Source organism: Lampris incognitus, chromosome 12, assembly GCF_029633865.1.
Source record: "Lampris incognitus isolate fLamInc1 chromosome 12, fLamInc1.hap2, whole genome shotgun sequence".
Lineage (NCBI taxonomy): Eukaryota > Metazoa > Chordata > Actinopteri > Lampriformes > Lampridae > Lampris > Lampris incognitus.
In genome coordinates, this window is record NC_079222.1 from 27,631,515 (window position 1) to 27,655,717 (window position 24,203).

At 43.4% G+C, this 24,203-nt stretch overlaps 1 protein-coding gene across 4 annotated transcripts; it reads left to right on the forward strand.

Moving 5' to 3' along the window:
* The first annotated feature begins 3,286 nt into the window (after positions 1 to 3,286).
* On the forward strand, positions 3,287 to 14,231 carry LOC130121449 (myosin heavy chain, fast skeletal muscle-like). 4 transcript variants are annotated; one of them, XM_056290235.1, is made up of 39 exons: positions 3,287 to 3,503; positions 3,587 to 3,720; positions 3,812 to 3,968; positions 4,062 to 4,089; positions 4,185 to 4,296; positions 4,393 to 4,485; positions 4,578 to 4,641; positions 5,592 to 5,690; positions 5,787 to 5,890; positions 6,028 to 6,166; positions 6,473 to 6,591; positions 6,711 to 6,860; positions 6,959 to 7,129; positions 7,238 to 7,538; positions 7,741 to 7,802; positions 7,915 to 8,002; positions 8,109 to 8,226; positions 8,319 to 8,442; positions 8,540 to 8,676; positions 8,772 to 9,027; positions 9,158 to 9,400; positions 9,522 to 9,698; positions 9,790 to 9,935; positions 10,047 to 10,137; positions 10,235 to 10,624; positions 10,729 to 10,855; positions 11,005 to 11,123; positions 11,217 to 11,413; positions 11,530 to 11,713; positions 11,800 to 11,965; positions 12,088 to 12,212; positions 12,367 to 12,675; positions 12,768 to 12,971; positions 13,064 to 13,189; positions 13,292 to 13,462; positions 13,566 to 13,670; positions 13,768 to 13,863; positions 13,975 to 14,106; positions 14,211 to 14,231. In XM_056290235.1, exons 1-39 carry the CDS (start codon positions 3,287 to 3,289, stop codon positions 14,229 to 14,231), a joined length of 5,802 nt encoding a protein of 1,933 aa, XP_056146210.1. The 4 variants fall into 4 exon arrangements, with proteins under 4 accessions (XP_056146210.1, XP_056146208.1, XP_056146211.1 ...); XM_056290233.1 differs by having other exon boundaries at positions 3,287 to 3,493; positions 3,577 to 3,720; positions 7,732 to 7,802; XM_056290236.1 differs by having other exon boundaries at positions 3,287 to 3,493; positions 3,577 to 3,720.
* Positions 14,232 to 24,203: the final 9,972 nt, after the last annotated feature.

The window sequence follows — 24,203 nt, forward strand, 5'->3', positions numbered from 1 at the left end:
AGAGAGCTCATCCACCATGACCGCTCCGTCCACGCTGCTCGTACTCTCCCTCTCTTGCGCTTTTATTTCTTCGTGCGCGTTCATGCTGTCTTAAAGGCGCAGTCAATATTTGTACCCGCTACATATGGCATACAATTGGTCTACTACTACTTTCGGCTGCTCCCGTTAGGGGTGGCGACCCCTAACGGGAGCAGCCGAAAGTAGTAGTAGACATATGGCATACAATTATTTCCAGTGTTGAATTGGCGCCGCACATAGAGTGGTTTAGCATAATGATAGCTAGCTGGTGCTCAGCTTTCAGGGATCATTTCGGGGTGATTTCAGGGTGAGCACGAGGATTCATGGGTAGCCTCAATGTTGTAATTTTTTTTAATGAATAGGAAGATTTTTCTTTTCTTATTATAGGCTGTATTTATGTTAAAATGTATTTTCGGACATATTTTTGAAAGAAAAAAAAGAAACTTGGGATCAAATAATTTGCGGACCCCCTGCAGTAACTCTTAGGACACCCTAGGGGCCGCAGACGCCCCCGTTGAAGATCTCTGACTTGGGAGTTTTGTTGCAAGGTGTAAAGATGGTGCGCTCTGAGATGACAGCGCACACAAACGTATCTAAGCTCTTGTGCCTGTTCATTAACAAAATTAAAGTGTGACAGTACTGTAAGAGATATTTGTCTCTGTCTCGTTTATTGTCTGAGTGGAATTAATTAATTGCCACGACAACGTGCCACAAACTCAGCTGGCAACACGTCACAACCTGGCAAGATGAAATCAAAAGTCACCACTGATTCACAACAAAAAGCCATCAAGGAGCCTAAAAGAAAAGAAACTTGGGGACAATGTGTAGGAGGAGTCATCCATCACGCCATCATTTATACCACTTAGTCCAATTCAAGGGTTTTGGAGTGCTGATGCCTATCCCAGGAGGCATTGGTTAGAGGGCAGGTAGACAGGGACAGATCACAAGTCCATCATAGAAACCAAACACACACAGTATTCACGCCTATTACACAATAAAAAGAGTCCAAATTCAACTGAAAAGCATGTTTTTGGATTTCGGCACTAATGTGACACGCACAAAGAGAGCATGAAAACTTCACACCGACGGGCTTTAATAGGGTCCAGGAGCCTCTTGCTGCGATCACAGGAAAAGGTTTATTTCATTCACACTTAAGTGAAATAAACTTCCAAATACATGGGCATCTGCAAAATATGTACCACTGACACAAATTGAAAATGTATGGTTTGAGCGGAATGAGAGGAGAAAGGTCAAATAAGATAATATCACTGTTTAGCTTCATTTTTAATAATGTCTCAAATAAAGATCAAATTCCAACATGCGATCTTAACAGCATATTGAATTACATCATGCTAATTCCAAATTATTTTGTTCGCAGAATAAATCACATTGCAGAAGCATGTAAACGTATTACTACTACTACTTCCGGCTGCTCCCGTTAGGGGTCGCCACAGCGGATCATCCGTTTCCATCTCTTCCTGTCTTCTGCGTCTTGCTCTGTCACACCAGCCACCTGCATGTCTTCCCTCACCACATCCATAAACCTCCTTTTGGCCTTCCTCTTTTCCTCTTCCCGGGCAGCTCCATAGTCAGCATCCTTCTCCCAATATACTCAGCATCTCTCCTCCACAAATGTCCAAGCCATCTCAATCTTGCCTCTCTTGCTTTGTCTCCAAACCGTCCAACCTGAGCGGTCCCTCTAATATAATCGTTCCTAATCCTGTCCTTCTTCGTCACGCCCAGTGAAAATCTTAGCATCTTCAACTCTGCCACCTCCAGCTCCGCCTCCTGTCTTTTCGTCAGTGCCACTGGCTCCAAACCGTATAACATAGCCGGTCTCACAACCATCTTGTAAACCTTCCCTTTCACTCTTGCTGGTACCCTTCTGTCGCAAATCACTCCTGACACGCTTCTCCGCCCACTCCACCCTGCCTGCACTCTCTTCTTCACCTCACTACTGCACTCCCCATTACTTTGGACAGTTGACCCCAGGTATTTAAACTCAAATGCCTTTGTCACCTCCACTCCCAGCATACTGACCATTCCACTGTCCTCCAAGCAAGTAAACGTACTATTGCTCCTTAATTAGCAAAGACATTAACAGTCAAAATGAATCATTTTTATTACTAAATAAACCATGTTGATGAATATTAAACATGCGGTGACAGAAATGCAATCTGTAATTTTATAAATACATGCAACACAACACCAACTACAAGTATGTCCACCAGTGGATATGTTTCCATGGCTGAAGTCGTATGGGTTTATAAGCATTAAGCGTGCCAAAAAAGGGCTGCCAATTATGGTTGCAATGTGACAGGCAGTATTTAACATTGACCTGATCTATTTATAGACTATCATTAGTTACACATCTCAGATTGAATGATCTGGTTTTAAAGAATCATAAAAACTTTAGAAAAGTAATACTTTTGATATTTTATTATTAAATCTCAACATTTACATCCTCACGCACTACAACACTGTGTATAAAATCTTAAAATATGGCAACATATCCGTTAATGTGGTTAAATTGTTTGGATATATTACTTAAAATATATGTTAAATAACATCTCTCTGTAGCACACACTGGATTTATGTGAATGGTACTGTGGATTTAATTCTTCACAGATGTGTATCAGTGGGAAGTTCGAACGTAAATCAAATACACAAGAGCCTTTTAAAGACATGCCATGTATAGTTTCTGCTTGCCTGGCAGACTGACATCAATATAAGGGGTCTCATCATGAGATGAAGAGGCTGCAGGGGATTTCAGACTCTTCCAACCTGTGGTAAGTCAGACTGAGGGCTTCATGCATTAGAGAAGAACTTTGATTCAGACTGTTTCTTAAAGTGATATAACCAAAGTCTGATGTGAGATGTTTGATTTCTTGAATTAAAGTTATTAAAAAAGATAAAATTTAAATAATCCAATGACAGAGTTGGGAAAAAAATTCACTTAAGTAGTGAAATAATCTAATCGCCAAATAAATGTGACATTTGCATATGTTTAACTTTATGCAACATGGACATTTACTATCGCACTTAAAGTGGAATTCGCCACTTGCTCCAGTCATCACAAATATGTTTTCATTAAGGGTCGACACCTGTGGAAAATTTCTCTGTGACTGGGTAGAAGAATAAGGTGAGAATTGCATAAATGTCATAATTCATAGAAACGCTCTGCCATGTTCAGATTCAAACGTAAAGCACATATTTGTGAAATAAGAGACATTTAGTTATAATGGTCTGCCTACAGAAAACTACCACCATGAGTACGGACGCGGAGATGGCCATTTATGGCAAGGCTGCCATTTATCTCCGTAAGCCTGAGAAAGAGAGGATTGAGGCTCAGAACAAACCTTTTGATGCCAAGAGTGCTGCATATGTGGCTGATGCTAAGGAGCTGTACCTCAAATGTACAATCCTGAAGAAAGACAGTGGCAAAGTCACCGTTAAAGTGCTTGACACCCAGGACGTAGGTGAACGTTCATTTGAATGAATTGGTTAGAGTAATACTTGCAGAACTTTTTTAAGAGTAACTTTCTTTCCATGCTTTAGGAGAGAACAGTTAAGGAGGACGATGTGACCCCAATGAACCCTCCCAAATATGACAAAATTGAGGACATGGCCATGATGACCCATCTCAATGAAGCCTCTGTGCTGTATAACCTCAAAGAGCGTTATGCCGCATGGATGATTTACGTGAGAAAGCATACTGGCTAAAAAAACAGTATTGAGCTAGGACCCATGGACAGCACATGGTAAATGTTCACCTGTCTCTCATCTCTCTTAGACCTACTCTGGGCTCTTCTGTGCCACCGTGAACCCCTACAAGTGGCTCCCAGTGTACGATTCTGAGGTTGTTGCTGCCTACAGAGGCAAAAAGCGTATGGAGGCTCCACCCCATATCTTCTCTGTCTCTGACAATGCCTATCAGAACATGCTTACTGGTACGTCCTAGTCATAAAAACATATTAATTGATATTGCAATGAATTTCTGTGACATCAATGTAAAACATATTTCTTTCCTTTTCCTTTAACAGACAGGGAGAATCAGTCTGTGTTGATCACGTATGTTTCACATTTGTTGACCCTCTATAATACCTACATGATCAAAGACATTGAGTAAATTCTATTAATCTGTGTATTCATAAATCTTTACCCAGTGGAGAATCTGGTGCTGGAAAGACTGTGAACACTAAGCGTGTCATTCAGTACTTTGCCACAATCTCTGTGGGTGGAGACAAGAAGAAGGACCAAACTCCTGGGAAGATGCAGGTATATTTATTCAAGTAGTTTTCAAACAAATTGGAAATGTTCTTGGCGTCAAAAAATGTGCGGCTATCAACATCACATTTAAAACTCCTCATGTAGGGCTCACTGGAGGATCAGATTATTGCAGCCAATCCCTTGCTGGAGGCCTACGGTAATGCCAAGACTGTGAGGAATGACAACTCCTCTCGCTTTGTAAGTGTGGATAACCATAAATATATATTGAATTTTCTGGATTGTATAATTCTTCTGTAGTGGGATTCTAAAAATGATCCTTTCCCTGACAGGGTAAATTCATCAGAATCCATTTTGGCACTTCTGGTAAACTGTCTAGTGCCGATATTGAGACTTGTAAGTATCAACCACATGTGCTAAAGTTAAACAATAGAATATAAGAAGGAGTTTGTTATCGTGAATAACATCATGGGCTGAGATTTGTTTGCAGGCAAAAATGAAAGGAAAGTGGCACACATTAGGACAGCCATGCTCTTATTGCAATAGTACACAACCTCAAGTGTTCTGTGGTTTTTACACCACAAATCAATCAAGTTGCATTTTATATAGCACTTTTCTGGCTAAAACAGCCAGTCAACGACCTTTACAATTTATTACATTTTTCAACATTTTAATAAACTAAAAAATCTAAACCAGGAAATACTATTTAGAATTTTTTTATGGTGAGCAATTTCTTCCACCAAAGAATGTGGTTGCACCACAAGTGGATCGCTGATATGAAACTAAGACTGCAGATAACAGAGGAATCATATATCCCGATTAAATTAGTAAGTAAACACTTTGTAGCACAGCAAACAAGAACATTATTAAAATGAATAACAGTAAGCTAGCTTGCTGCTTTTTAGGGAAAAGGAATTGTTTTTGCAGGTAAATGTTGATCTTTACACTGCAGTTCATTCTGCAGTTACAGAAGGTGTGTGCTTTACTATTAATATTACATTACAGTTTCCTTTATTACATTATAGTTTCCTTCATTGGTCTCCTCCAGCTCCAGTTAATCTACCAAAATATATGGATAAATGAACACTAAACCAAATTGTACAATTTGATACGTGTCCATTGTTGACAAGGTCACTTGATGACAACTGCTGAAATCAGCCGTTGATGAAATCAGCTGTTACAAGCAGAATAATAGAAGCGAAGTGATAAGCACCCGTGATGTTATCGTAAATAACGCAGATCTCTCAGCCAATCAGACTGCTTGATCACAAACCACTGTTGCATAAATTATTACAATACTGATTGGCTAGATTGCCTACATTTTTAACCATGGGTAACGCTTACAGATCTGCTGGAGAAGTCCAGAGTGACATTCCAGCTTCCAGATGAGAGAGGCTACCACATCTTCTACCAGATGATGACCAACCACAAACCTGAGCTGATTGGTGAGCTGAATAACAGCAAGTAGAAAATGATTGCAAACAAAGTTGTTAAATGTTTTCATGTGTCACTTAATCCCTTCAACTTTTTTAAATTCACAGAAATGACGCTCATCACCACCAACCCATATGATTTCCCCATGTGCAGCCAGGGTCAGATCACTGTGGCTAGCATTGATGACGTTGAAGAGTTGGTTGCTACTGATGTTAGCGATCTTCCTTTTAATATCAAATATATGTTTTCTTATCTTTTTGTCGTTTCAGTATGTGACCACAATTCACTGTAAATTATTATCTCTAAAATGATTTCTGTACAAAATGTCAACACTTGTTGTGAATACAGACAGCCATTGATATCCTGGGCTTCACCAATGAAGAGAAGATGTACATCTATAAGCTGACAGGTGCTGTGCTTCACCATGGTAACATGAAGTTCAAGCAGAAGCAGCGTGAGGAGCAGGCTGAGCCAGATGGCACAGAGGGTGAGTATTACATTTATTTAAAATGGTGCTGTTTCATTGATGATGAAGGTTTTATTTTCTTTGATGAAACATTTAACAATTATTGTCACAAGAATTATTATTAGGTTAATACTCCTGCCATTGCCCTTGTCCATGGTACTGGTCATAGAAAATGAATCTGTCCCCGTGCGCTGCTGCACTGTGCCTATTTACTGTTCCTACGTAGTTAGGATGGGTCAAATTCAGAGGACTCATTTCTGCATGGGGATTGATAAAGTTACCTTCATAAATCTTGATTGTGTATATGTTTTGTATATGACTCTTCAGATGCCGACAAGGTAGCCTATCTACTGGGCCTGAACTCTGCTGACATGCTAAAGGCTCTGTGCTACCCCAGAGTGAAGGTCGGAAATGAGTTCGTCACAAAAGGACAGACTGTGCCTCAGGTGAGCACTGTGCCTTTATATTTGCCTATACCACTCTGTTGTTGAATTAATTTCAATAATTATCTCGCTACTTATTTAAAGATTTCAATTATGTTTAATCATATTACTGGTTTCTATAGGTTCATAACTCAGTGAGTGCCCTGGCTAAGTCTATCTATGAGAGGATGTTCTTGTGGATGGTCATCCGTATCAATCAGATGCTAGACACCAAGCAGCCAAGGCAGTTCTTCATTGGTGTCCTGGACATTGCTGGTTTTGAGATCTTTGATGTAAGTTTACATTCATCTCTAAACTCGTCTTTAAGAGGTTGATTAATTTCATGATTTTAACTATTAACTTATAACAACGAACCATTTCTCGTTTTCAGTTCAACAGCATGGAGCAGCTGTGCATTAACTTCACCAATGAGAAGCTTCAGCAGTTCTTCAATCACCACATGTTTGTTCTGGAGCAAGAGGAGTACAAGAAGGAGGGTATCATTTGGGAGTTTATTGACTTTGGCATGGACTTGGCTGCCTGTATTGAGCTTATTGAGAAGGTAAACCATCAACCTTAAATTTCAAGTAATGGCTATTTTAATATTGTTATTAATCATAGTATGCACAGTGTCAAGAATCATGTACTTTTATTCTTTCATATACCATAGCCCATGGGTATCTTCTCCATCCTTGAAGAGGAGTGCATGTTCCCTAAGGCTTCAGACACAACCTTCAAAAATAAGCTGTATGACCAGCATCTTGGAAAGAACAAAGCTTTTGAGAAGCCAAAACCTGCCAAGGGCAAAGCTGAGGCCCACTTCTCTCTGGTGCACTATGCTGGAACTGTGGACTACAATATTGCTGGGTGGCTGGACAAGAACAAGGATCCTCTGAACGACTCCGTTGTGCAGCTGTATCAGAAGTCTGGAGTTAAATTGCTGCCTGTTCTGTATCCCCCTGTCGTTGAAGGTACAATAATAGCAAACAGATTTTAAATTTTCAACAGATGCTTTTCTTTTTTTGTTTTCATTACTAAGACTCCTCATAGTAATATATTTTGTTAGTAATACTCCGTTTTTATATATGTGCTAAATACGTTTTTACCAAATCTGAAATTTAAAAAAAGAAATTCATCATTGAATCTTGTCATATTAAATAACAGAGGCTGGAGGTGGCAAGAAGGGAGGCAAGAAGAAGGGTGGTTCTATGCAGACTGTGTCTTCACAGTTCAGGGTAAGGTTTAAGATAAGATAAACACTATATGGTTAATAATTTACTATGCAATTATATATATATATGCATAAACGTAAAATACTGATATTTATTTTAAATGTTCTATCTATAGGAAAACTTGGGAAAGCTGATGACTAACTTGAGAAGCACCCATCCTCACTTTGTGCGTTGCCTGATTCCCAATGAGTCAAAAACTCCAGGTACCTTGACTATGAAAAATGATCTGTTCACTGTAGAGTATATTAGCTTCATGTTTCAATGAAGCTTAAGGGAAGGATGTAATTATGCTTTTATAATTTTTTACAGGTCTGATGGAGAACTTCTTGGTTATCCACCAGCTGAGGTGTAACGGGGTACTGGAGGGTATCAGAATTTGCAGAAAAGGTTTCCCCAGCAGAATCCTCTATGGTGACTTCAAGCAAAGGTAACCATTGAACTTTCAGCGGTAAAGAGGTTTATAAGCACAAACAAAGTACAAATTATACCAAGACATTGTCATGAACTCTTTTACAAAAGGTACAAAGTGTTGAATGCCAGTGTCATCCCTGAGGGCCAGTTCATTGACAACAAGAAGGCTTCTGAGAAGCTTCTTGGGTCAATTGATGTTGATCATGAGCAGTACAAGTTTGGACACACCAAGGTAAACATTACTGTCATATCATGATGAAACAATAAAATTGAACTCTATTTCACAGCTGAATGACAGCTGATTCTGATATTTGTTTTACCCTCCTCAGGTGTTCTTCAAAGCTGGTCTGCTGGGTACTCTTGAGGAGATGCGAGATGAGAAGCTTGCTTCTCTGGTCTCCATGACTCAGGCCCTCTGCCGTGCTTACCTAATGAGAAAGGAGTTTGTTAAAATGATGGAACGCAGGTATGTTCCAAGAAATAAATTCAAAAAATAAAAATTCATGAAATATGCAGTCTCAGAATGGTGTTGTCCATAACAGTAATATATTCATGCCTTAGGGAAGCCATTTACACCATCCAGTACAACGTCCGCTCTTTCATGAATGTCAAACACTGGCCATGGATGAAGGTGTACTACAAGATCAAGCCTCTTTTGAAGACTGCTGAAACTGAAAAAGAGCTTGCCAATATGAAGGAGAACTATGAGAAAATGAAATCAGACCTGGCTGCTGCTCTGGCCAAGAAGAAGGAACTGGAGGAGAAGATGGTTTCTCTTATGCAAGAGAAGAATGACCTGCAGCTGCAAGTCGCATCTGTTAGTAGACTACAAAACACAGTTTTAAGTCTGACTTTAAACATAGATGATATTGACATATCCTCCATGTTCTGATGTTGTTGTTGTTGTTGTTGTTGTTGTTGTTTTTCATCATGTATTTGTGATCTAGGAATCAGAGAATCTGTCAGATGCTGAGGAGAGATGTGAAGGACTTATCAAGAGTAAGATCCAACTGGAGGCTAAACTCAAAGAGACAACTGAGAGACTGGAGGATGAGGAGGAAATTAATGCTGAGCTGACTGCCAAGAAGAGGAAGTTGGAGGATGAATGCTCTGAGCTTAAGAAAGATATTGATGACCTGGAGCTTACCTTGGCCAAAGTGGAGAAGGAGAAACATGCCACCGAGAACAAGGTTCATGAATGTTCATTTATTCTGCTATCAACAAGAATTAATATTCATAGAATAATCTGCAATTTATATTACCTGTCGTGATCCATCCATGTCTTTTATTTCATTTTATTTGTATATGTAGGTGAAGAACCTGACTGAGGAGATGGCCTCTCAGGATGAAAGCATTGCTAAGCTGACAAAGGAGAAAAAAGCCCTTCAAGAGGCACATCAACAGACCCTTGATGATCTACAGGCAGAAGAAGATAAAGTCAATACGTTGACCAAATCCAAAACCAAGCTTGAGCAGCAAGTGGATGATGTGAGGCTTTTGAAAGTTTAATTATGTACTAAGATTTTTATAAGAGATATTTCTACTCTTGAACTTTAATAACAAACATGTTGATTTGCAGCTTGAAGGTTCGCTGGAGCAAGAGAAGAAGCTCCGCATGGACCTTGAGAGAGCCAAGAGGAAGCTTGAGGGTGATCTGAAACTTGCTCAGGAATCCATCATGGACCTTGAGAATGACAAACAGCAGTCTGACGAAAAACTGAAGAAGTAATTGTTTCAATAACAATTGTCAATTCTGGCTAAGCTTTTATAGTACATTCAAAGTATACACTTTGGGATTAGCTTACAAATGAGCTACCTGTACAATTTATTCATCAGGAAGGACTTTGAGACAAGCCAGCTTCTGAGTAAGATTGAGGATGAGCAATCTTTGGGTGCTCAGCTACAAAAGAAGATCAAGGAGCTCCAGGTTTTTTCAATTAAAAAAAAAACCTTTTTTCTCTTCTTGAAGCATCATACGCTGTTATCTGTAAAAGAATATATTTTAATAAAATATTTTTTTAAAGGCTCGTATTGAGGAACTGGAGGAAGAAACTGAGGCTGAGCGTGCTGCTCGTGCCAAGGTTGAGAAGCAGAGAGCTGACCTCTCCAGGGAACTTGAAGAGATCAGTGAGAGACTTGAGGAGGCTGGAGGAGCCACTGCCGCTCAGATTGAGATGAACAAGAAGCGTGAAGCTGAGTTCCAGAAGCTGCGTCGTGACCTGGAGGAGTCTACTTTGCAACACGAAGCAACTGCGGCTGCACTCCGCAAGAAGCAGGCTGACAGTGTTGCAGAGCTGGGAGAGCAGATCGACAACCTGCAGCGTGTCAAGCAGAAGCTTGAGAAAGAGAAGAGTGAATTCAAGATGGAGATCGATGACCTCTCCAGCAACATGGAGGCTGTTGCAAAGGCCAAGGTATAATGCTGTTCTGACATGCAAATTCTGTAAGTGCAAGTTGTTGAAAAAAAGTCTGAAAAACTGGAATGCCTTTCCTTGACTATTGCAATTTTAATTAACAGGGAAATCTTGAAAAGATGTGCCGCACCCTTGAAGACCAGCTTAGCGAACTCAAATCTAAGAATGATGAGAATGTTCGCCAGATAAATGATATAAGTGGTCAGAGGGCAAGGCTGATGACAGAGAACGGTACGTACTGCCTTCAAAATGTATTTTTGTAATCCTAAAAATGTGAATTACAATACATACTTAGAGGGATGGTATTTCTTTGAAAAACAAGTATTCTGGGCCATAACAAATACAATCTTGAGAAAAACATGAATTTAATTTCTAACCAGGTGAGTTTGGTCGTCAGCTTGAAGAGAAGGAGGCTCTGGTCTCCCAGCTGACCAGAGGCAAACAGGCCTTCACACAGCAGATTGAAGAGCTGAAGAGACAGATAGAGGAGGAGGTTAAGGTGAGTGATGATTTACACCTTATATTTCATATGAATGTCAATGGGAATATTATGTTCATTAAATTGTTTACTAAAAAAAAAAACATTATCTAGGCCAAGAATGCACTTGCCCATGGCGTGCAATCCGCTCGCCATGACTGTGATCTTCTGAGGGAGCAGTTTGAAGAGGAGCAGGAGGCCAAGGCTGAGCTGCAGCGTGGAATGTCTAAGGCCAACAGCGAAGTGGCCCAGTGGAGAACCAAGTATGAAACAGATGCTATCCAGCGCACTGAGGAGCTTGAGGAGTCCAAGTGAGTCAGTTATTAATTTTCTTTTATTCATCTCTATTTCATTTCGTTTCGTTTCATTTTTTTCATTTGAATTTTTCCCTTATATATATATGATTATTTTGACAAATATTTAACAGGAAAAAGCTTGCCCAGCGACTCCAGGAGGCTGAGGAGCAGATTGAGGCTGTGAATTCCAAGTGTGCCTCTCTGGAGAAGACCAAACAGAGACTCCAGGGTGAAGTGGAGGACCTCATGATTGATGTGGAGAGAGCAAATGGTCTTGCTGCAAACCTTGACAAAAAGCAGAGAAACTTTGATAAGGTGTGGTCATGTGTATCCCTATACATGCAATAGCCACTGAAATGAGAACTTTTTACCTTACTATTTTTCTCACAATTATCAAACAGGTCTTGGCAGAATGGAAGCAGAAATATGAGGAGGGTCAGGCAGAACTTGAAGGAGCTCAGAAAGAGGCTCGTTCACTCAGCACTGAGCTGTTCAAGATGAAGAACTCCTATGAGGAGGCTCTGGACCAGCTGGAGACCATGAAGCGCGAGAACAAGAACCTGCAGCGTGAGTGTTCACTATTATAAACATCTATCATATTTGATATAACATTTGTGTATTAGCCTGGATGAATGACATAACCTATATTTCAATACTTAAAAATACTAAACATATGTAACCCACTGCAGAGGAGATCTCAGATCTGACTGAGCAGATTGGTGAGACCGGAAAGAGCATCCATGAGCTGGAGAAATCCAAGAAGCAGGTGGAGACAGAGAAGGCTGAGATCCAGACAGCTCTTGAGGAGGCTGAGGTAAAATAATCATTGAATGGAAAGTGTTCAACATCTGCAATGGACAGTGTGCTTTTTTGTGAGCGAAATCTACAAATGCAATAGAACAAGGAGGCAAATACAACAAAACATTCAAAAGTCAAGAAGGGCTCTACATTAGCAATTCTGATTTTAGGGAACTCTGGAACATGAAGAGTCCAAGATTCTACGTGTCCAGCTGGAACTCAACCAAATTAAGGGTGAGGTTGACAGGAAGCTTGCAGAAAAAGACGAGGAGATGGAGCAAATCAAGAGGAACAGCCAGAGGGTGGCTGACTCCATGCAGAGCACTCTGGACTCTGAGGTCAGGAGCAGGAATGATGCCCTGAGAATTAAGAAGAAGATGGAGGGAGACCTGAATGAGATGGAGATTCAGCTGAGCCATGCTAACCGCCAGGCTGCTGAGGCCCAGAAGCAGCTGAGGAATGTTCAGGGACAACTTAAGGTAAATGACATAACAACTGTACAAACAACCACTGTATATCATTCAATGTGATAATTTTTTTTAATATTTCTATATGAAAATCTTCACACAAGGATGCCCAGTTGCACCTTGATGATGCTCTCAGAGCACAGGAGGATCTGAAGGAGCAGGCTGCCATGGTGGACCGTAGAAATGGTCTCATGGTGGCTGAAATTGAGGAGCTGAGGGCTGCTCTGGAACAGACAGAGAGAGGCCGCAAAGTGGCTGAACAAGAGCTGGTGGATGCTAGTGAACGTGTTGGACTGTTGCACTCTCAGGTATGCAAATATATATCTCAATACTGATTTGAATGATACTTCATCCATGTGATTACCTGCATCTCATCAGTAAAATGAAACTATTCTTTCAGAATACAAGCCTTCTGAACACAAAGAAGAAGCTTGAGACTGACCTCGTTCAGGTCCAAAGTGAAGTGGATGACACTGTTCAAGAAGCCAGAAATGCAGAAGAGAAGGCCAAGAAGGCCATCACTGATGTAGGTTTAAATTCTATTTGACAAAGTTTTTGTTAATCCACAAATCTGGAGGCGCACACTTCACTTATAAAACTGCAATTGAATAACATGATTCATTTTTAGGCTGCTATGATGGCTGAGGAGCTGAAGAAAGAGCAGGATACAAGCTCTCACCTAGAGAGGATGAAGAAGAACCTGGAGGTCACTGTTAAGGACCTGCAGCATCGTCTGGATGAAGCTGAAAACTTGGCCATGAAGGGTGGCAAGAAGCAACTCCAGAAACTGGAATCTAGGGTAAGATAAAACAAGAAATACCACATGGTAAGATATACATAGTTGAACTGATGAACAACCACTAAAGAATAAACTGGGTTGTTAATGTCTAATTGTTCTCAAGGTGCGTGAGCTGGAAACAGAAGTTGAGGCTGAACAGAGACGTGGAGGAGATGCTGTTAAGGGTGTTCGCAAATATGAGAGGAGGGTGAAGGAACTTACTTACCAGGTATATTATCTTCATCTCAGATTCAACCTATCAATTAACTGCATTGCCACAATCAAATGAATACTTGCTCAAAACTCAAATTCCCTATTTACTTTAGACTGAAGAGGACAAAAAGAATGTCACTAGGCTGCAGGATCTAGTAGACAAACTTCAGCTGAAGGTGAAAGCCTACAAGAGGCAGGCTGAGGAAGCGGTAAGTTTTAATTTCAGTAACATGAAATTGTTCTAACGGTGTTTTAATTTAAATCATTTTAAGTGACAGCCATGTAATTCATAACCGATATCATCTGTGATGGTTTTACAGGAGGAACAGGCCAATTCTCACCTGTCCAAGTGCAGGAAGATTCAGCATGAACTGGAGGAGGCTGAGGAACGTGCTGACATCGCTGAGTCTCAAGTCAACAAACTGAGAGCTAAGAGCCGGGACTCTGGCAAGGTAAATGTGTGTAAGAGCATAATTGATAAACAGTCTGTGTGATATGACATGTACATTTTATTTATATAAAGTCGTAATAAATTTTGTTTCTTTATTCTTTACAGGGAAAGGAATCTGCTGAATAGATTTGCTCAATTTTTCCATTTTCTTATTAAGAAGTCATAAAATATGATTCTCTGTTATCAATAAATCTTGCTAAAAATAATTCTCTTGTTGACACATTATTTAATTTGACTGACCAAGCAGGTTTTATGCTATATGCTGTATTAGAGTGTTCAGTTAGTTGAAATGTTTATCTTACGTGAAGGACAATCAATATAAAGTGGCCATCCACTGTATGTCTAAACCTAGCCAACAACCACCATACTTAAGACCACACTATTAAGAAACAAAAGTGAGAAAACAATGGCTTGTGTGATCATAGACATTGTACTGTCTTCTAATTTTGGTTACCAAAATTAGACAGCCTGACAAACTCCCTCAATAAACAACACGAGAGCCAGGACTTAGCTTTCTAGCTCCAGATTTAATGCAGACTCTTGTTAAAGCATGTTGATATAGCAAAGGAGTAAAACTGAAACAACAGAAATATACATCGAGTTAGTTATACAGAAATAGTAAATGTACAGACAGATGTTTGCTAAAGCACTACATATGAAGCCAGAATTAAACAAACTTTACTCAAAATCTATTCAATTTAAACTATATGCTACTGAGGCATGATGTACTAAACATGTCATATAGTATAAGCACCTATCAGCCAGTATACAGCATTAATCTAATACAAACATAAAAATATCCCATCAACGACAAATATTCTTCAATACTTAAAAATAACTTTGCAAACAATAAATCATTACTTAAAAGCAATGCTTACGATGGGCCAAATCAAAGGATTACAACAGATGATGAAACACCATGTTGGTCTGCTGAGATCTTTCTTGCAACTGAAAATGCGGTCTATCGACTGAATAGGTTGCCGTATGGAGTAGCAAGTTCACTGGCAATATTCCGACGTATTATGGATCAGGTGCTATAAGGTCTTCCAAGTGTTGTCTGTTATCTAGATGACATTCTGATCACAGGGGAAACAGAAAGCCAACACTGGGAAAATGTGGGACACAGGTCTTAGAACGGCTCCAAGACAGAGGTATTAGGATAAACAAAGAGAAATGTGCCTTCTGTCAACAAAGCGTAATGTACCTGGGACACAAAATAGACAGACATGGGTTACACCAAATACTAGAGAAAATGGAAGCCACAGCAAGTGCTCCACAGCCAAAGAATACTACAGAGCTTAGAGCATTCCTATCTTTACTGACATATTATGGAAAATTCGTTGAGAACTTGTCTACCATCATCAAATCTATGACGGTGCTTCTACAGAAAGACAGCCCATGGAACTGGTCTCCCAGTTGCCAAGCAGCTTTTGAGAATGCAAAAAGGCAGTTGTCATCCTCAACTGCCCTTACTCACTTTGACCCTCAGTTGCCTATCATATTGGCTTGTGACGCTAGCACATAAGGATTAGGAGCGCTGACATCACACAAGATGCCAGATGGTAGCAAAAGGCCAATAGTGTATGTATCATGCCCTCTAAGCAAGACTGAAATAAACTTCTTCAAAATTTGGAAAGAAGCACTAGGCATGATATTTGGGGAACAGAAATTTAGGGATTATTTGTATGGAAGGAAAATTCATATTAGTTACTGATCATAAGCCACTAGTAAAGATTCTGGGGCCAAAGACAGGGCTGCCAGCATTAGCCGCTGCCCGCCTGCAGACATGGGCGCTACTTCTCTCAGCCTATCAGTATGACATCGTATGCAAACCGTCCTTGGAGCATGCAAACACAGACGGTTTATCAAGCTTGCCTTTACAGAAAGAAGCACCACAGAGCAACCCTGATTTTAGAGTGTCATGGTTAGAAGCCATCCCTGTTTTAGCCAAAGACATTAGGAAAGAGATGGAAAAGACAGGGTGCTTACCAAAGTTAGGCATTTCACACAGAATGGTTGGCCTAAACATGTTACAGATGAGATGTTAAAGCCATTCTGCGCCAGTATTGGTTGTGGTTGCTATAGTTACCAAGCCTCCCTTCCGGTCTGCCTGCGGGGCAGTCTCTGTTGTTCTTCCGGTTTTAACTAAATGGCTGCTGCTGCACGTTTCCATCTGCGTTGTGTGATTCATTGATATCGTCTCTCATTACTGGCGTGGTGGCAGCGCTTACCAGACTTACGTCCCGAAGACTGATATTTACCGAACTAATGGCGGTAGCCCTTCCAGGGGAATCACAGGGTAGTTACGTCTACCACCAGACGCAGCTGGGCTAGCTCAGACACAGTTGTGCTAGCTAAGTGGGCAGCATGGCGACACACAGAGCAGTGGTGTTTAACAAAGATGGAGACGGTGAACTCTTTTGAGAACTGGCGTCAGAACCTGCTTTATATACTGTCGCTCGACGCCGGGTTTGCCCCCTTCCTGCTCGATGGCGTGGAGTGGGAGAAGAAGTCTAAAACGTCCCCTGTCCGTGGATTCACAGATGACGGTGAACAGAAGGTAGCCATGTTAGAGCTAATGTTGGGACAGATAGCCAATTATTGTCCTGTAATCTCTCGTCACGGCATAGTCAGGAACTCCACATCTATTGACAGCATATGGCGAGCTTTCGTCTACATTATGGCTTTCAATGCACCGGGGCTCATTTCATTGACTTTGCTGCTATTAAACGGGAGCCTGATGAGAGACCAGAGGATTTATATCAACGCTTGATGGCCTTCACGGAAGACAATCTACTGTGTAAAGATTCTGGCATCAGTCACATGGGACAGACTGTGACCGAGGACGAGGAGTTAACGCCCTCACTGGAGAACTTTGTTGTGCTCACATGGCTCCGCCTCATACATGGTGATCTACCGAAGCTCGTCAAACAACGGTACGGCACTGAGTTGCGGTCTCGCACATTGGCATCCATTAAACCAGAAATATCACAAGCCCTTGACTCGTTACTACAGGAACTGCAGGCCTCAGAAGATGCTAGGGCTATGCGCGCGGCTGTGTCTGAACTCCCCAAGTCAAAGCAATCCATCCCTGTCCGGACAAGGAGGTCACGTCCCCTTTGTAAATGTGCCGGCAGGCCTGATAATCACTTCCTCAGCAAATGTTCCTTTCTGCCTCCCCAAGATAAAAAGTACATGGCAAAGTCGCGCCAGGTTTTGGGAGAGCAGGTCGAGACTGACAATGAGGTAGAGGAGTGCGTTAGTGGTGAGCCAGCGCCATCTAGTGGTGTGCAACATGTACTTATCAAACAGTCCCCGTACCTCGATGCATTCCATGGACACTGCCCTGTGGGTCTCACCATTGATAGTGGGGCAACAGGCAACATGATGAGGGCCTCATACGCGACCAGGCTGGGCGTCACCGTCACAGGAAGTACCCAGTCCGCATTCCAAGCAGATGGCTCGTCCCTTTTGAAAGTATTGGGAGAGACACGGACACACTTCCAGAGAGATGGCCATGACCTCTATTTTGAGGGCCTCGTCGTTGAGAATCTCGACTCTGACATCCTGGCTGGAATTCCCTTTATGGAAAAGAACGACGTCTCCATCAGACCACTTACGGCATACAACGTACGGCGCGCGCATGTGCTCCGCGCTCCGGATAAATCTACTGTGTGGCCAGGGGAGTACATCGAGCTCGAGCTGCCTCCTGAGCTGTGCAATGTGGACAGTGAGCTGGCTGTTGAACCACACGTCGATGTCTCATGTGACCAGTCTGACTCACAGCAGTGGCCTGCCCCAACTTTGCTAAGGGGTGTGTCCGGGAAGATCCGTGTCCCAAATCTCACTGACGAGCCGCGGCTTGTCCAGAAAAGCCACCACCTATGCCATGTCCACGCCACATATGTCCCGTCACTCAGTGACGCCGCCGTGCCAGCTGATCCCCCCAAACCGGCCCCGACGACCATGTCAGCCTTGTCCTCTGACCTTGTCGCTCTGGATCCGGATAACATCATGCCTGCTGACATCAGAGATGAGTTCCGCGCCCTGCATAGAGAGTTTGATGTAGTGTTTGATCCCCACTTTGAAGGATATAACGTGGGTCCGTTCCAGGCCAGGGTGAACATGGGACCTGTCCTACCTCCACAACGTAAGGGGAGGGTCCCACAGTACTCCAAGGGTCAGTTGCAAGAACTCCAAGCTCAGTTCGACGTGTTGGAGATCATGGGCGTCTTTAGAAAGCCCGAGGATGTCGACATCACAGTGGAATATGTCAATCCTTCGTTCCTTATCAAGACGTCTGGAGGTGGCTTTCGCCTTGTCACTGCATTCGCGGATGTTGGCCAGTACAGTAAACCCCAACCCTCCCTGATGCCTGATGTTGACTCCATCCCGCGTCTTATAGCTCAATGGAAATATATTATTGCCACAGACCTTACCAAAGCCTTTTATCAGATTCCTCTGTCCAGGGACTCGTGGAAGTACTGTGGGGTCGTCACACCCTTCAAGGGTGTCCGTGTGTATGTGCGGAGTGCTATGGGCATGCTGGGGTCTGAGACGGCGCTCGAGGAGTTGACGTGCAGAGTCTTCGGGGACCTTCTTGAACAAGGCCATGTGGCCAAGGTGGCAGACGACCTGTATTGTGGTGCAGACACTCGAGGACTTGCTAGCTGTCTGGAGGTGGGTTCTCTCTGCCCTACAGAAGTGTGGTCTGAACCTGTCCGCCAATAAGACCACTGTAGCTCCTTTGCAGACCTCCATCCTGGGCTGGGTGTGGCATCAGGGTGCAATCCAGGCCAGCCCTCACCGCGTCTCTGCCCTGGCTGCATGCCTCCCTCCAAAGACTGTGACAGGATTGCGTTCATTCATTGGCGCATACAAGGTGCTGGCTCGTGTAGTGAAGAACTGTGCTGCCGTGCTGGCCCCGTTGGACGACGCAGTCGCTGGGCGGGAGTCGAAGGAGGCGATCCTGTGGTCAGACGAGCTGCTGCGTGCCTTCGACTCTGCTCAGAAGGCACTATCTTCTACACGTGCCATCACGCTTCCACGGCCTGCGGACCAGCTGTGGATTGTAACTGACGGCGCCGTCAGAGAGCCGGGCCTAGGAGCTACGCTGTATGTCACCTGCAAGGACACTGTGAAGGTCAGCGCGAAGTTGCGCAAAAACCAGACCTGGCTGCCTTGTGATAACGATATGAGGCTGGGGGATGAGACTGTGCCTCCTGTCGAGGTCGAGCCTGGGGGGAGCTCCCCTGGCGAGTGTGTGCCTGCTTTTGCGCCTGATGCTGCACCTCGACGCTCGGAGCGTCGCCGGCGCTTGCCGCGGCCTTTAGACAACTTTGAACTTTAGGCCAGTTGTTTGTGTGTACTGGTGATAACGTTTTGCCTTACCTTACAGACCTAGTTATATAGCCTGGGCTGTGATGTTGCCTGGTGTTCTGTGGTATTATTGTTGTGCTGCGTGTAGGGGGGGGTCTTTCTTTTAAAAAAAAGGGGGTGACGCCAGTATTGGTTGTGGTTGCTATAGTTACCAAGCCTCCCTTCCGGTCTGCCTGCGTGGTAGTCTCTGTTCTTTTTCCGGTTTAACTAAATGGCTGCTGCCGCACGTTTCCATCTGCGTTGTGTGATTCATTGATGTCGTCTCTCATTACTGGCATAACTCCAGGTACCCTAGATATGGTATATCTAAACCATTAGCTGCCGTGATTTTAAGCCAACCGGAAGTAGAGAGCATATCCCCATCCTCCCTACACAGGTGTTCTCTAAAGAAACTTTCAGAAATAGTGCTCACTTGGCTTCCTGTATCTAATAAGCATGAGGCCACAACACCTCCAATCTTTAGTTGAACGACAGGACATTTACCGACTGCGCGTTCAAGTAGTCTGGTGCGGCTAGGGTCATTGATTGAGCCTCTGGGCTGCCCCCGCATTGCCTGGCTCACGGCAACCGAGGGCTGGAGTTTCCCTGAATAGCAGGCGTTGTAGGAGATTCACCAGGATGCGCTTTATGGCTCTGCACACAATTTCTAGCAATGTGCCCCACCCCATTGCACTTAAATTAAATCGGCTGGCCATCTTCCATAAACCTAGGCTGTGTTCTAGGTCTAACAGCTGGCTGCTCGGTTTTACATCTGTCACCCGTGAGTTCCTTCACAGCCTTGGTCAACTCACCTATGGCCTTTCCCTGCTCAGCCACTACTTGAAGCACATCTTCTAAAGTAACAGTGCGCATGGTTGGAACATTAACAGCAGAGCACTGGGTATCAATTACAGCTTCAGATGTTACATGTCTATTCTGGACTAGCTTTACCCCACCAGTTTTTGGATCCTCCAGTGACCAGTTAATAGCTTCATCTCTCACCTCGACGAGAGTTGACCGGGGCTTTTCTCTCACAAGTTTACGAAGTTCCCTTCTAAGACTTACATCTCGAACACCTTCAATGAACTGATCTCTGATGACAACCTGTTCATTAGGAATTGCATTTGGTGACAACTTCCTTATACATCTCAGTATCTGTGACAGAGCATGTGAGTAGGTACAAAGGTCTTCACCTTCAGCTTGCTTACGGCCATAGAATGTGTGTAATAACTGGGCAGTACTTCGCTTTTCTCTAAATGCTTCTCTCAAGTACGTGAATACGTCTGCTGGTTGCTTGGGCTCAACCCCCATCCGAAACCTCACCTCTCCAAGGCTGGCCCTCTTAAAAGAGATATTACATAGTCCAACTGTTCCGCTGGGGTTTGATTTCTAGCCCTTATCACCCTCTCTACCTCCTCCACGAACTCATCAACTTCTCTCCCATCTGTACTCACATCGCCACTAAATGGGTTAATGTGGCGTTCCCTGGGTACATACACATACGATCTAGTTGAATGACTACTCAGATCGGATATGGCTGCCATAGCCTCACTATGCTTCCTACCAAGGTCTTGTAGTTGCTGCTGAATCTCCTCCATACGATCGTCAGCATCACCCTCTCCCATTACAGAAACAGAAATGTCATCACCATCAACAGACATTGTGAATGTTCACGATAGGTACAGTTCAAAAAGGTCAAAGAGTTCAGTCTTTTATCAGTGCGGTATTCGTGCAGGAGGAAGGATACACTGTGGTTCAGCTGGAAACAGTCTCTGGACGACAATAACTCAGCACGTGGTTGACACTGGATGCCGCTGGGCTTGTGACTCTCCAAACCTCCCCAAAATGCTGCTGTAGTGTGGTCCTCTGGTCCAGCAGGCTGATCACCAACACTTCTCGGCAGTCTATCCAATGAACCTCCACGAAGCCAGGTAAACTCTCCGCAGAACCTGTCTTCACCACTACTGTATTTCATTCAAAATAAAAATAAAACTAACTCCTAACATTCAGATATCCCACTCCTGGTACCAAAATGTGATGGGTCCTTAGGTTAATGAACTCACCAGACAACACAAAATTCTATTTTGGGGTTTTTATTCTGAATGCTGCTTCACTTCAATAGGAGGACAGCGGTTGATAGGAGAATAGAAGGATTCACTTATGCTGTTTATAACATTCCAAGCCATACAGATATTCACAATGAATTACATTAGTAATGGCTCTTTCGCTGAGTTACAACACTGTTCAACATTAACTGAAATATCAGTTAAGTTCAAAATAAAATCCCGATCTCATGAAAATAAAATACAAAAATGTACCCAAATGAAAAATATACAAATTAAATATATACAAATGAAATACAGTAGTGGGCTTTTGCAGCCACGTTTCAAGATGGCCTCCTCAGCGTGGCTGGCCAAGAACAGCTACAGCAAAACTGGCTACCCCGATGCAGACTGCTATGCATCTCTGTCCACCATGCTTCACCCCGTCCTCGCTCTGACTGACACTAGGCGTCGCGTGTGTGACGTTATAACCCTGAGTCGAGCTTAATCTCTTAAAGGGGCAGTACAGAATTACATTTAACTGCAGGAAGAAAGATCGTTCATTTACCACCCGGCTACATATTTATAGAACATGTTTTTTGTAATTGATTTTGACAAGTCCGTTGATTGATCCAATTGTAATGCAAAAGCCTCTGTCAACCTCAGTTTCTCTACTAGTTGCACCCTCATATCAGATGCCATGTCATCAATACAGCGAGCAATGTTTGTGTCTGACAATGGAATGTTTTTTAGTTTATTAACGTACTCATCATTCCCAAACTTTGTTTTGCACATATCACTGGCTGCAGACAATATTAAATCCTTTGCAACTGTGTATGGCTTTTTGTTCTGAGCAATCCGAAGAGCAAGAGGCTTTCAAAGCTAGCTCGCCAACTTTAGCTGATTGTCTCATCAATGTTTATTGGCCTTTGAGAGTTTTGAGACGGTCCTGATAATATTCCACTGGTTTTTCTTTCAAGTGAGCAAGGGTTGTCTCCAAGTGGTGCTGCAGCTTTGATGGTTTCATACTGTAGCGTACACGTATAAGTAGACACATTAGCCCTTGGCTAACGGGTCGGACCCTTTACTCGACTGGTTAACGTTGTTGCCTGTGGTGCAGGAAACACGGGTTTGCGTCCCGGCTGTGGCGGTTCCCGGGCTGTCCCCCTTAATTCGCTACATTGGTGTCAGAAGTGGGATGGCGAGACCGTGAGGCCATCGGAAGCGCGTGCGCCCAGAGGCGTGGGGGCATAGGGAGCTGAAGCGCGGGGACGCGTTTCTCAGAGGGGGCTAGTGTAGCATGCACGGATAAGTAGACATGTTAGCCCTTGGCTAACGGGTCGGACTCTTTAGTTGACTGGTAAACATTGTTGCCTGTGGTGCAGGAAACACGGGTTCGCGTCCCGGCTGTGGCGGTTCCCGGGCTGCCCCCCTTAATTCGTTACAATACTTTCGTTTGACAGTACGGCAGAGCAGATGACACACACACTGGTAATTCAATGCCCTCAGTCTCTTTAAAGGTAAATCCAAACTTGAGATAATTCTCTGAATATTTTCGGGTCTTATCTCGTTTGCTCTTAGCATTAGTTGTAGCATGGCAGTTAAAAGGTGCATTAGCCTCATCCTCTGAACTTTCGCCCGTGGTTCGTGATGAAGTGCAGGGTCTGTTAGAGTTTGTTGGTCGAGAAGTTACAAAGCGATCCACTGTAGATCGCATTAACATAAGAATGGCCATATACTTAGGCTAATAATACGTACCTTTTTGGCTAATATGTGTGACGGTCGGAATTATTGCCGCCGCCTTGTAGGGGTAACAAAGTGCTTAATCTGGGGAGGACTGAGTGGGACAGGATTTAGGTCCTCCACACCTAATGCTTATGGCTTCAATATTCAGGTGAGTGAACAAGTGGTGCGCTGTTTAGCAGCCTGGACCAACGGTAGCTTCTTAGACTGTGTAAAGTAGGCTCCAGGGTACTTATAGAGTCCTAAGGGGCCGATTGAATTGTGTGCAGTGTGTACAAGGTAAGTACCGAACTGACCTGATACCACCCCCCCTACTTTACAAAGATCTAGCTAAACAGGTGAAGAGCCTGTTGAACACCAATGAACACTGTCTGTCTTGAATGCCCTTATGCTGACGTCACTGTGCAGAGGGGGGGGCGGGTGATTACTCAATAAATAAACGGCTGGTTGCCCTTGCTTGGCATTCCGGTGAGACCAGAGATCCAATGACTGCCGTGTATCAGTTTGTCCCCGTTAATAGTGCTTTCTGCTAGCTATATGTTACCTACACAGTCCTGATGGCAGCTGCAACAGGTTATGGGCCCAGGAGGGACGTGGGAATGCGTTGGAGCAGATTGTTTTTTGACGGGAGAGCGAACGTTACCTGTTTTTCCTGCGGGGAGAGGGGTCACATTGCCCGGGCCTGTCAGCAAAACGACCAGGGGGGCCAGCGGCCCAGGCAGTGGTGCACTCTCTGCAGGAGCACAACACACAGCGACGTTGAGGGGAGCGCTGCACATTCCCTCCTACCCACAGGACATCTTCAAACGGTGCCTCAGTGACCTTTCAACAAGGCAGAGACCAGCTCGTCCATAAGGACGGTACCAGGTTCGACATCAGCGAGCGCAACAGGCTCTACTACCTGAACACCTATGAAAATGATGAATGTCATGCATGCTATGATGTACAGACTTGG

Excerpts from the sequence above, each read along its gene's own strand:
- LOC130121449 (XM_056290233.1), top strand. The coding sequence starts at position 3,287 with ATGAGTACGGACGCGGAGATGGCCATTTATGGCAAGGCTGCCATTTAT. Across the intron at positions 3,969-4,061 it reads CTATCAGAACATGCTTACTG|ACAGGGAGAATCAGTCTGTG; the intron begins GTACGTCCTAGT and ends TTCCTTTAACAG. Across the intron at positions 14,107-14,210 it reads AGAGCCGGGACTCTGGCAAG|GGAAAGGAATCTGCTGAATA; the intron begins GTAAATGTGTGT and ends TATTCTTTACAG.